Source organism: Dama dama, chromosome 31, assembly GCF_033118175.1.
Source record: "Dama dama isolate Ldn47 chromosome 31, ASM3311817v1, whole genome shotgun sequence".
Taxonomy (NCBI): Eukaryota; Metazoa; Chordata; class Mammalia; order Artiodactyla; family Cervidae; genus Dama; species Dama dama.
The window spans coordinates 21,025,818-21,039,160 of record NC_083711.1 but is presented as its reverse complement, the minus strand read 5'-3'; the positions used below and the strand labels follow the sequence as shown (position 1 = coordinate 21,039,160).

Here is a 13,343-nt window from a genome sequence, read left to right as displayed (position 1 = left end):
AACATTACTAAATATAATTCCTTTGATGAGACTCCTTTATTTAGTGCTTATAACATTTAGTCTTTCCTACAGAATTCAAACACTGAATGTATAATTTGATATTAAATAAAATATGAGAAACATTATATAGAAATTGAAATATTTCAAAATATTTGTTAATACCACAGTTTAATATTTCATTGGCCTATGTGACCTAGTAAAAGGTCAAGATCATTTGACTTATCATATTTTACCCTGTAACATATTACTTTGCTCCTAAAGAATGATAAATTAAAGCAGGCAAATTAGGGTGAAATTTTGTACTACATATACAGTGAGAAAAGAAAAAGCTACATTTTTAATTTCAAAAATATATTCTGTATTCTTCCCTTCCCTCCTTCCTTTCTTCCTTCCTTTTTTTTCCCTCCTGAATAATTATATCCTAACATCTGGCTTCCCTGGTGGCTCAGATGGTAAACAATTTGCCTACAATGCAGGCGACCCAGGTTCAAACCTTGGGTTGGAAACATCCCCTGGAAAGAAATGGAGGCAATCCACTGCAGTATTCTTGCCTGGAGAGTTCCATGGGCAGAGGAGCCTGATGGGCTACAGTCCATGGGGTCGCAAAGAGTCGAACACGGCTGAGTGACTAACACTTTCACTTTCATTTTTCACATCTGAGCAAACTGGGCATTTTTATGCGGATGGGGTAGGGCACGGCAACCCAGCATATGATGTTTGACATTGAATGTAGTGAATGGAGTTAAACGGTTTTCATTTGTTCAGTGTGAGGTGTTGGAGCTCAGGCTCGGTAAAAGGATGTGCCTGTTTTAAAACAGAGACAGCAACCCTGAGAAGAGAATGGGAAGCTGATCAGAGTAAGGAGGGTTTTCTAGAGGAGAACATAGGCAAAACACTCTCCGACATAAATCACAGCAAGATCCTCTATGACCCACCTCCCAGAATATTGGAAATAAAAGCAAAAATAAACAAATGGGACCTAATGAAACTTAAAAGCTTTTTCACTACAAAGGAAACTATAAGTAAGGTGAAAAGACAGCCCTCAGAATGGGAGAAAATAATAGCAAATGAAGAAACAGACAAAGGATTAATCTCAAAAATATACAAGCAACTCCTGCAGCTCAATTCCAGAAAAATAAATGACCCAATCAAAAAATGGGCCAAAGAACTGAACAGACATTTCTCCAAAGAAGACATACAGATGGCTAACAAACACATGAAAAGATGCTCAACATCACTCATTATCAGAGAAATGCAAATAAAAACCACAATGAGGTACCATTACACGCCAGTCAGGATGGCTGCTGTCCAAAAGTCTACAAGCAATAAATGCTGGAGAGGGTGTGGAGAAAAGGGAACCCTCTTACACTGTTGGTGGGAATGCAAACTAGTACAGCCGCTATGGAAAACAGTGTGGAGATTTCTTAAAAAACTGGAAATAGAACTGCCATATGAGCCAGCAATCCCACTTCTGGGCATACACACTGAGGAAACCAGATCTGAAAGAGACACGTGCACCCCAATGTTCATCACAGCACTGTTTATAATAGCCAGGACATGGAAGCAACCTAGATGCCCATCAGCAGACGAATGGATAAGGAAGCTGTGGTACATATACACCATGGAATATTACTCAGCCAATAAAAAGAATTCATTTGAACCAGTCCTAATGAGATGGATGAAGCTGGAGCCCCTTATACAGAGTGAAGTAAGCCAGAAAGATAAAGAACATTACAGCATACTAACACATATATATGGAATTTAGAAAGATGGTAACGATAACCCTATATGCAAAACAGAAAAAGAGACACAGAAATACAGAACAGACTTTTGAACTCTCTGGGAGAAGGCGAGGGTGGGATGTTTCGAGAGGAATCGGGTGGAGAGGGAGGTGGGAGCGGGGATTGGGATGGGGAAGACGTGTAAATCCATGGCTGATTCATATCAATGTATGACAAAACCCACTGAAATGTTGTGAAGTAATTAGCCTCCAACTAATAAAAAAATTAAAAAAAAAAAAAAAAAAAGAAATGGGGGCAGTGATGAATAATTAATTTCTGCCAAGTTTGTAGGGTTAGCATGGCTAATATAGCATGGCTAATAAAACCAATAGAATTATCTCGCCTTTGGGGAAGAGATCAGTAAATGCAAAAATTAGAATGATCCAGAGCTAATGATTGGGTCTTGGGGGTACTCTGGGCTTATGTACATAGCTGGGTAGAGAAAGAAGTGGATGGGTGTGCATTTGTGTTCAACCGCTTCTACGGGGAGCCTTTTGGCCAGGACTGTGATTTAGAAAATAATTTTTAAGATAATTCTACACCCTGAGAGAACTTGAGAGCTACAACATCCCAATAACAAAAGAGCACGCTTGGCAGCCAGATCTTAGTTTTTAAGTATCATTCCTCACTAAGAGTGTAGTGAAAGCTATGGTTTTTCCAGTAGTCAAGTACAGATGTGAGAGTTGGACCCTAAAGAAGGCTGAGCACCAAAAATTTGATACTTTTGGATTGTGGTGCTGGAGAAACTCTTGAGAATCCCTTGGACAGCAAGGAGATCAAGCCAGTCACTCCTAAAGGAAATCAACCCAAAGTATTCATTGCAAGGACTGATGTTGAAGCTAAAGCTCCAATACTTTGGCCACATGATGTGAAGACTGGGCTCATTGGAAAAAGACCCTGATGCTGGGAAAGTGTGTGTGTGAAAGTCACTCAGTCGTGTCTGACTCTTTGCGACCCCATGGACTATATAGTCCAGTGAATTCTCCAGACAGAATACTGGAGTGGGTAGCCTTTTCCTTCTCCAGGGGATCTTCCCAACCCAGGGATTGAACCCAGGTCTCCCGCATTGCAGGCAGATTCTTCACCAGCTGAGCTAGGGAAAGATTGAAGGCAAATGGTGGAAATGGTAGCAGAAGATGAGATAATTATATAGAGTCACTGACTCAATGGCCATGAATTTGAGCAAACTCCAGGAAATAGTGAAGGACAGGGAAGCATGCGAGCTGCAGTCCTTGGGGTCACAAAGATTCAGACATTGAGAGTAACTAGGTCTCTTTTTAAAACTGGCTAATTCTAGGACATCATAGATGATGAATGCACAGTAGTATCTGATAGTGGGATAACGATCTTGTGTATTATGGACATTGTATTTTATTAAACGATTCACAAATTTTACTTGATTTGCCACTTTTTTCCTTCAAGTCTTTTTCCTACATCTTTTTTTCACACAAGCTGCTATTAAGTGAGGTCTCCCATGCTATGCTTCATAACTGATTTGTTTTAACCTCAGTTCAGGACTCTGTACTTACCCCTATTAAAGTTCATCTTGTCCATTTGAGCTCATCCTTTTAACCTACTGAGATCCTGTCAACTCCAATATTTTTGCTGTCTTTCCAAGCTTGATTTAATTCACAAATATCATGAAGCAGTCATTTGTATTTTCACCTATGTCATGGTTAAGCCTATGCAAGTCATTTTTAAGAATAGAGACCTTCTTACAGGTTAAGTTGGATCAATTGAACAGAATTCTGTTGATATGTTGATATGTAATTATAGTCAATCTACTTGCCCTTGTACCCTGACTACATTTTATCTAGACCCTTGTTCCATAAAATGTAAAAGCAGGTTGAAATCAGTTCATTGGAAGACACACTTTCTTCAACTAAATATAAAACTAAGTTTCTCTTACATAATCAGTTTTGGGATATCTAACCAGTCCATCCTAAAGATCAGTCCTGGGTGTTCATTGGAAGGACTGATGCTGAAGCTGAAACTCCAATACTTTGGCCACCTCATGTGAAGAGTTGACTTATTGGAAAAGACCCTGATGCTGGGAGGGATTGGGGGCAGGAGGAGAAGGGGCCGACAGAGGATGAGATGGCTGGATGGCATCACTGATTCGATAGACATGAGTTTGAGTAATCTGCGGGAGTTGGTGTTGGACAGGGAGGCCTGGCGTGCTGGGATTCATGGGGTCGCAAAGAGTCGAACATGACTAAGCGACTGAACTGAACTGAACTGAACCTGAAAAATCTACATCTTTCTCTTTTTTCCTATACTATAAGGAAAACTTTTGTCTTCAAAAATCACCTGGCTTATAGTAGATTTAGATGAATTATTGAATGTATAAATTATTGAATGTTGAAAATGCTTCATTTTATTTGCTTATGAGTCATAGTCGTGTGTATGTGCTTTGCCGCTCTGTCGTGTTCACTCTTTACAACCCCATGGACTGCAGCCCGCCAGGCTGTAGTTTAACTGATAGTTATAAAAGTAAATGAACAAATAAAATTGAAAACAATTATTCAGAAGGTTAGTGTCACTACCTGTGAGGAGAAAATTTTAAACATGTGTGATCACATAATGTTAAAAGATCAATAGAATAATGATTTGATTTGGCATTCGGAGCAAACCAGATGGGTAATGAAATGAGGAATTTGCAGTTTCAGATGTGCTACAGATTGGCTATAATGTTAGATTAAGCTCACAACTGAAATAGGAAAAATATATAAAATTTATTATAAATAATGTGGCCACTTTAACATGGAGAAATGAGTGATTATGAAATTATTTGAGAAGCAGGGGAGAGGGAAAGCATGAGATAGCCACCTGTCTTCTGACTTCAAGGTCATAATGTACCTCAAGTGAGGTCCAAAGTCAAGTCTGCAACTACTCACCAGAGGTCAGGAAACTCTGCCGTCAAGCTACCCTTCTGCTGATTTCACAGCCCCTGGCACCAGAAAGTGAATGGACTGTGGAGTAAGGAGTTCAGGTACTTCTGTTATCCACATCTTTATGTCCTCTTGTCAACGTGCACCTCCTCAGAAGAATAGGAATGGGACTCACACCCGTCCAGCATGTTAAACCACTAAGATGTGCCTTTCATCCTAAGAGCCTTTATGCTGATCACAACCATAGCACAAAGTGAGCCTGGGGAATAAAGGTTTTAGCCTTCCATTTCTTTTGGTAAAGAGGCATAGTGACAGAAATGGAGGAGGGGTATCATCAGAAAGTATTTGAGGTAAGGATTCAAACACCATTTTAGAAAAATTGATTACAAATATTTAGAATATTTAGAAAAATATTTTAAAAATCTTACGAGATTGACAAATACCAAATTATTCTGTTTGATCTAAGTTAAGCGGTACGACACCCTCACTGGTGGGGAAGGAGCTGAGTCAATGAATCTGAACCACTGTATCTTAATTGCCATCTTCCCAGCAATCCAGGGAACCAAAGTTTCAGAAGTAAAGATGTTGGGAAACAACTTAGCTCGAAACAGCTAAGTTGTGTGATAGGGAAACTAAAGAAGAGCTGGTTGTCTGAGAAGAGAGTACAACTGCAGAAAGTTTGTCATTTGGGAGATCTTTTTAATTCATTGTAATAAGACAGAGAAGAAAGAGGGACTGAAAGGCCAAAGAAAAATAAAAGAAAGAGAAGAGCTCCCTGATGACACAGGGTTCTGCAGAAAAGTAAAAGTAATATCATTCTGAGATGAAGGGTTTGACCTTGGAAAAATCAGAGGTTGGACTTCCATGAATCCAGAAGTGATAGGGTACAATTTGAGTGAACGAATATGATGATTTCTATAAGCCCCTACCTTATCCTGACTCCTGAAGAAATACTGTTTTTTAATCTCATGATTCATCATCAAGTTTAAAATGTTTTTTAAAAATTTACTTATCCAAGATATCCTTTGCAAGTACATTATATTCTTCAACTCTCTATTCTTCCACATGAATATCTTTGGGCATGTGCTTCAAGAGTCTGCTTTATAGGGAGTATCTTCACTTTAGAATGTGTTTTTTGTTGTTAGACAGGGGAACATAATATTTGATGTATTGTTTTGAATTTGTTTCCAAATATCTATGTGTGTATATATATATATATACACATATATATCTGCTTATCACCCTCTCTTCCTTATTCATCAGGTTGTTTATACTCTAATTTTATGTACTAGTTCCTTTCTATTGAAAGGTTGTTGCTGAACCACAAAAAGAAGCCGGGATTAATAGTCTCTGCTCCTTTAAATTCTCAATGATGGGTTTTAACCCTTCCTCAACCTCAGGTTTCAGTGGATACTGCTTCTTATGTGGGAATAAGTGTGGGTCTTTGAGCTTGATGACTACAGGAATAGCATTTTGTGCTCGACCCACAGATTTTCCATCAGCCCATACTCCAGGATTTACATTTTGTGCAATTAAAGGGAGAGAAAGGGAGGGCTCCATATTCATGAAAACAGAGGCATGGGCTTTGCTCAGTATATCCCTCCCTAAAAGGGGTGAGGGAGACTCTGACACAATCAGAAACTCGTGTGAAAATAGCACTGAATCCCAGTTACAACTTACAGAAGAACTGAAGTAATACCTTTTGGCTCGTCCAGAGAGTCCCATTACGGAAGCAAATTGGGAAGAAAGTGGGCCAGGGGCTTCAGTAAGCACAGAGTAAGTTGCCCGTGTCTAAAAGGAAATGGATGGATTGCCCCCCCACAGTTATTAATACCTGGGGTTCCTCAGGTGTAATTAGGATGGGAGCTTGTGTGGGGACCCCCCCAGGCATCTTCAGTCCTGATTGTCTTGAGAGTCTAACCCCTGAAACCTACGCCTCTGGGGGCAGTCTCTCTTCCTGTGTGGTCCTTTCCAGACCAGACATGGAGCCGGGGGCGGCTTAGATGCCTGAGGACAATCCTGCTTGAGGTGCCCCTCCTTTCCGTAGTAATAGCAAGCCCATTCCTTTTCAACTGGGTCCCTCTGGGCATTTTTTTCAGGCTGTTTAAGAATGGTTCTTATAGCCATTGCAAGGGCTTCAACCCGTTCCTTTGTCTTTTTCTGCCTTTCTTTCTTTTCCTCATATTCCCTATGATAATAAACTGGCTGAGCCAGTTGTAAGAGATTATCTAAAGACTGATTTGGTCCATATGCCCGTTTTAATAGCTTATGGTGGATATCTGGAGCTGAATGAGTGAGAAATCTTTTAAGATCACCTTTCCCTAGTTTTCTACAGAAGTGATATAATTATAAAACAGTATTATACTTAAGGGACCCTCCAACTGGCCACTGTTCACCATCCTCCAGTGGGTACTGTGGCCATGCAGTATCACATAGGAAGACCAAGTGTGTCTTCTTTAAGCCCTGGAGATCAAACCTATCCCAGTTTTTCAGGATACAGTTCAAAGGAATGAGGCTAGAATTGTTAGCTCCCATCTGTAAGAGAGAAAAAAAGCAACCAGAGCCATCTTTCTACTGGAGGCGTCTCTCCCTGCTATAGATGGGGGATGTAGACAAACTTTACACCAAAGCTTTTCTTTCCTGTTTGGACTTAGTCTGTCCCTTACCGATGTAGGCACTTATCCCTCCTGGTTCTATCACCAAGACGGGATGGAGATGCACCAGGGGTAGACCTAATGGCATCCCTGACTGACATCCAGCTCCTCACCATTAAAACCTTGCTTGCCTCTGATGCCACCCAGGATGCAATCAAAGTAACCTTCCAGAATGCCTCCCAAGCTAAGACCGCTGGGGGAAACATTTGTCACCTGAGTGCCTGTGCATGACCTTGAGTATATTCCTGATCACAGTAAGACCGGTACAAACATAAAACTGAAATATTCCTTCCAAGCATCACCACACCAGTGTAAGAGCCTTCTCTGGTCCACTAAGAGCCAGCATTACCACAGGGAAAAACCGCATTGCAGTTCCAATCTGAGTATGTATAACCTCAGAGATGCTCTTGTAGCTAGAGCTCCATCTAACTTCTGAACTTTCAATTCCTAGCGAGGCTAGGCGCTTCCTGACTACCAATCCAAGTTTGGGACTTAAGTCATAGTACATAGCAACAGCATAGATCACAAGCCCCTTGAAAGTCTATGATCTGACAAATTAGGTTAGTACTTCTAATTCCCAAGGAGTTATGAAATGGTCAAAGAGACCGAAAAGTTTGACTGAGAAAGGAGAGTTTGGTCCACACACTTTGCCCATTTCTGATCGGTTCCCGAAGGAGACATTGGGTGCCTCTTGGCATTGGCAGGTCGGTATAAACCCCTAACAGGTTTCTGCCATAAGTCTCATGAGGTCACCGTGGAACCATAGAGCAAGGCTCCTCACTTGCTTTGCGCAGGGTGAGTCATTCATCCACACAAGCTCACTGTAGAGTTAGTAAAGTACAGCGGAAAATGTGTTCACTAGGAGAACAAAGAACTAGAGCTCTAAGCATCCTTACCTTGTCCTGAAGAATCCCAGACAAGCCCCCAAGATGAAAGGTTGTTGCTGAACCACAAAAAGACGCCGGGATTCTTGGCCTCCAGAGGAAAAGAATTCAATTCGGGGCCAGAGACAAGGGTTGATCATTCAGAGCTTTTGTGCAATAGAGTTTTATTAAAGTATAAAGGAGATAGAAAAAGCTTCTGACATAGACATCAGAAGGGGGCAGAAAGAGTACCCCCTTGCTAGTGTTAGCAATGGAGTTATAAAGGATGTCTAGAGGTTGTAAAGACCTCACTAGACCTACTCCCATAATTAACATTTTAAGATAACAGGATTAGCCAGAAGGTTTTTTCCAGAGACTGTCCTCAAGCAGGATACATTATTGTTATATAATCCTAAGGAATGTAGGACAAAAAAGTTTGTCCTTTCTTCCTCCTTGAGAATTCCAGACCCCTCTCTCCTTGGGGACCCCTGGACTTCTTTTCAACTTATCTAGGAAATGACTCTCTCATTGTTTAATTGTATTGTTTTGTTTTATCAGAATTAAAGTCAGAGGAACAACTCCTCTTATTATTCCTTTACCTGTTATAACGTAAAAATGGTTACCAAGAAAGACTTTTTGTTTTCTCCTTTATACTTTGATCAAACTGTGACTTTAGACATATGGTTAAATATCAAAATTTGTATCAATGTTATTTAGACACTGAGGGCTGTTTTAAAGAAAGGGTAAGTGGAATGATATTTGTCAATACCCTGTGTTATATATCCCCATTAACTTACCATCACAACAGCAACTTTAATGCTGTTATTATTAACATATTACTTAAAAGAAAACTGATACCAAATAAGTTTCATTTGCCTAGAATTATACAGTAACTTCACAGACTATTCCTATGTGACTCCTGGACAGTAACACCAACTCTTTGCTATTATACACAGCAAATATTTCTACCTGAATCTCAGTATTGTATCTTTTACCTAACACTTGACTGAATATTGAAAGATGTCAATGGATACAAAATAAAGTGATAGTAAGAATGTGGTTTTCAGGGAAGGAGAGCAAAACTATGATGACTGATATTTACTAAGTGCTTAGTGTCAATATTATTATTTCGGGTTCTGGTGTACATGTTTTTCATTATTTAATGCAAGTAACATCCCTAGCATGGACATTATTCTAATCTCCATTTTGGGGAGAAAAATACTGACTGTGGAAAAGATTAACAGACATGTCTGACAAAAGACCAGACGTTGGATTTACAGATTCTGATGATATATATCCAGGCCAATCCTATGTTGGTACTAGTGGAGATGAAAAGGAAAAGTAAATGTAAATAAAGTGTTTGTACAATTATCCTTTTTAATCATTCAGTGATAGGTGGCATTCATTAGTTATTGAGATGGAAGGATCTAAGAAGTAATTTACAAAGGTATGCTAACAATGATGGGAGCATTGTAGATGAAATTCAACATCCACAAGCCCCATTTGAAACACTGGGTTGTGTTTGATCATCTTTTAAAATGTGATCTTCTGCTTGTGATCTAACACCCAGTGAGATTAGATATTTCAGGATCTTGAAAGCCAGACGGAAAAGTCTAAGTTTGAGGTTGTAAAGAGGAGGAAGCTCTTGAATATCTCCTCAGGAAAGTGACGTGATCAGAGTGGTGCTTTAGAAAGATTGATTTTGTGTTTCCATGCCATATGGATTCAAACTTGGTGGGCTGTCCAATAGAAGAGGAAGCTGAGAGCCACTAATGGCATTGCAGGAAGAAGCATATGGGGCACGGGTTTTGGAGTTCACAGTGCAAGCAGGAATGAAAAGATTTTGTTGTTCAGCCGCTTAGTGATATCTGACTCTTTGCGACATCAAGGACTGTAGCATGCTAGGCTTCCCTGTCCTTCACCATATCCCAGAATTTTCTCATCTTAAGAATTAAAATGCAAGAAAAATAAAAATAACTTTGTGACAAATGCTGATGTGTATATCAGAGGTAGGATCAAGAATGAATGTGATTATAAAACAATTGAGAAAGTGGAGAGAAGAATTAGAGATGTTAGTTTAGATGTCAGGCACTATTCACTTGGCCAAAGTCTGTACCTCTATATCATATTTTTAATTGCTGAAAATTGTATCATATATTTCATATGTGAAAATTGTTTCATATATTTCAAATATGAAAATTTATCATATATTTCCTGAGGCCTGAGTATAGCCCATCACTTTTTTCAACAGTACATCTTGTATATATATATATGTATATATGCTTGCATGTAAAAATTATATATATCAAATATTTTTTTTCCCTTTCCTCAAGAAATTCATAATTTAGTAGTCAGTGGGTGGTTGGACATATAAAATCAGGATGGAAGATTTTAGAGCTGCAAATTACAAGCACACTTTTCTTTTTAGTCAGGTAACAGAAAGAAGAGGCCAACAAAAAATAAATATAAATGAAAACCGAGTTAAGAGGTCTGAGAATAGATAGAAAAAATACCCACTCACCTATACTTTTTTTCCGTACCATGTCAGAGTGTACAGCTTAGCAAATGGTGCATACTTCTGTACTTAGGGTAAGAACCCCAAACTGTGTACATACCATAGGGTCAAAGGTGGGAGCCCAGAAGAATCACTTCTCTCTCTCTCTGCATGCGTGCTCAGCCTCTCACTCATGTCCAACTCTGCGACCCCTGGGCAGTATCCCACCAGCCTCCTCTGTCCATGGGCTTGTCCAGGCAAGAATACTAGAGCAGATTACCATTTCCTACTCCAGGGGATCTTCCTGACCCTGGGATCAAACCTACATCTCCTGCATTGGCGGGCAGATTCTTTACCTGTGAACCACCTGGAAAGCTCTTCCAGCCTCCACTAGTACTTAAAACCTTTTCTTTTGAAATGTGTCCTCAAACTAAATGTTATTGCCGTGATGCCCAGCTTAGTCCTAATTGATGTTACAGTCACTCAACATGGGGTCAGTCTTATGTGGAACAATCAATGTGTGTGTGTTTTCCCTTTTCTGCAAACTTTAGCTCAAACCTATAGATGAAAAGAACCTTTGGTTATAACCTAACAATTAAAGAAACTTTGCTTTACCGTCTAAGCCACCAGGGAAGCCCCCAAAATTATAATAATGTTTATATATGACAGCTTAAATAAATTATTCAGATAATTTAAAATATCTATTTCCAGGTAATATTTTCATAGTTGTATGACTTTGGGATGCATCAATATTCTGCACATTTATTTCTGAACCTTAGAGTTTTAGTATAATGTACTTCATAGGATTTCCAAATAATTTGCAGTCACTAATTAAAGCTGAAATGTACACTGTTGCATTTCTTTACAATATTAATATCCAAAAGACCATAAACCTGACCTCTTGGCTCTTGCCCAGTGTCATTTGTAAGGCATATTTTTATGTGATCTACAGTGCTCTCTTTTAACTCTAGCAAAAAAGGCACATTTGACTCTTGACAGTCATTAGAGAATTTTAAATGAATGTTTGATTATACTGAAACAAGAATTTACATTCACTTCATTATTTTCAATCAAGTGATTTTCTTTTTGTAAAGTTGATTCCCGAGATGGAACTATATACTTAATTTGTATATTTATAAATACCTATATATAATTTACCTAAATTATTTATATTTCTAATCTTTATGATTTTTTTCAAATGTGATATTGAAGAAAGAGTGAGACTGAGAGTCAGAAGGGACAGAGAGAAATTGCTTTAATGTTTAACATGTCTCTAATTGCTCATGTTTTCAGAGCAGAAGTTTCATTGATTTCCTCATCAAGACTTTTTTTTCTCTTGCACTCTCCTGTTGCCTGTTTGGCCTTTCAGATAATTCTTTACAAGACTTTGTGTACTAGAAAATAAAATGAAGTTTCACCCAAGGATATCCTCTCAAGGGTATCTTCTTGAGTTTGAAGTAATATGAGTAAAGGATTATTACAAAAACGTGTAGAAAAAAGATTTTGTAGCTGTTTCCTTTAATTGCAGGGATTAAAATGTAAATATCTCAACTAAAGGATTAAAACTTAAATATCTAACTTTAATTAAATGATTCATAAGGAAAATTTTAAAAGATAGTTTAAAGTTTTTATTTCATAATGACAATTTCTCTAAGTATTTACCCAATTATTAATATAATTTTTATAAATAAAACAAATCTCACATTTTCACTCAAGATAATTATTTATGTTAACAACTCAATAAAATATAGTTTTCTTATTTTTTACTTGTACCTTCCTTCTCTCTCTCTCTCTCTCTCTCTCACACACACACACACACACACACACACACACACACACACACTTAATGAACTTGTTTTTCTTGAATGGAAATAAAATGCTTATATTGGATAGTAAAGACAGAAGTAAAACTATTCCCTTAATAAATGAAATTTATATTGGAAAAGAAATTTCAATATATTATCAATGAAATTTGATGTTGAATTGACTATTTTCTACAGTAATAAACATGAACTAGTGTATACTTTCCTGTAATTTGAAGAGATCATTCAGTGGTTTGTGCAAGCTTTGTAATTCAAATATATTAAGTGATAGAGACAGCAATTTTCCTTTATTCCTAGTTCTCAGAGCACCGTAAGTCTTAATAATGGCCATCCACATTACCTGGGTTATATTTCCTTTGTTTTTATTCCTTTGTAGATGTTCCATCAAGTCCCTATGGAGTGAAGATTATAGAGCTGTCACAGACCACAGCCAAGGTTTCTTTCAGCAAGCCGGACTCCCATGGAGGTGTGCCTATTAATCACTATCAAGTGGATGTCAAAGAAGTGGCATCAGAAACCTGGAAAATAGTACGCTCCCATGGAGTTCAAAGTGAGTCAATGATTTCAAAGCATGTTGGTTAATCCAAGCTGATCTTCAATATTCCTGTATGATTAGCTTTTTATTTTCCCTTCAATGTCCTATTTTTATTTTAATGAGATAGGATGGGGAGAAATTCCCACTGCCTTGTTCCTCTTAAGAATTCTTTAATAAAGAGTAGAAAATTTTCCATCTTTAGTAAAGTTTAAAGAGTTTTAGGAGTTCTCTGGAGGTCCAGTGGTTAAGACTCAGCACTTTTTCACTGCCATAGCCTGGAGTTCAGCCACCGGTTAGGGAAC

General features: G+C 38.4%; 1 protein-coding gene across 2 annotated transcripts in view; it reads left to right on the top strand.

The window, feature by feature from the left end:
- NCAM2 (neural cell adhesion molecule 2) overlaps positions 1-13,343 on the top strand; it is a 550,011-nt gene that overhangs the window by 456,786 nt on the left and 79,882 nt on the right. For both annotated transcript variants that reach the window (XM_061134054.1, XM_061134055.1), the window contains exon 12: positions 12,883-13,056. In XM_061134054.1, the coding sequence (XP_060990037.1) occupies positions 12,883-13,056 (174 nt within the window). The remainder of the gene's footprint in view (positions 1-12,882; positions 13,057-13,343) is intronic.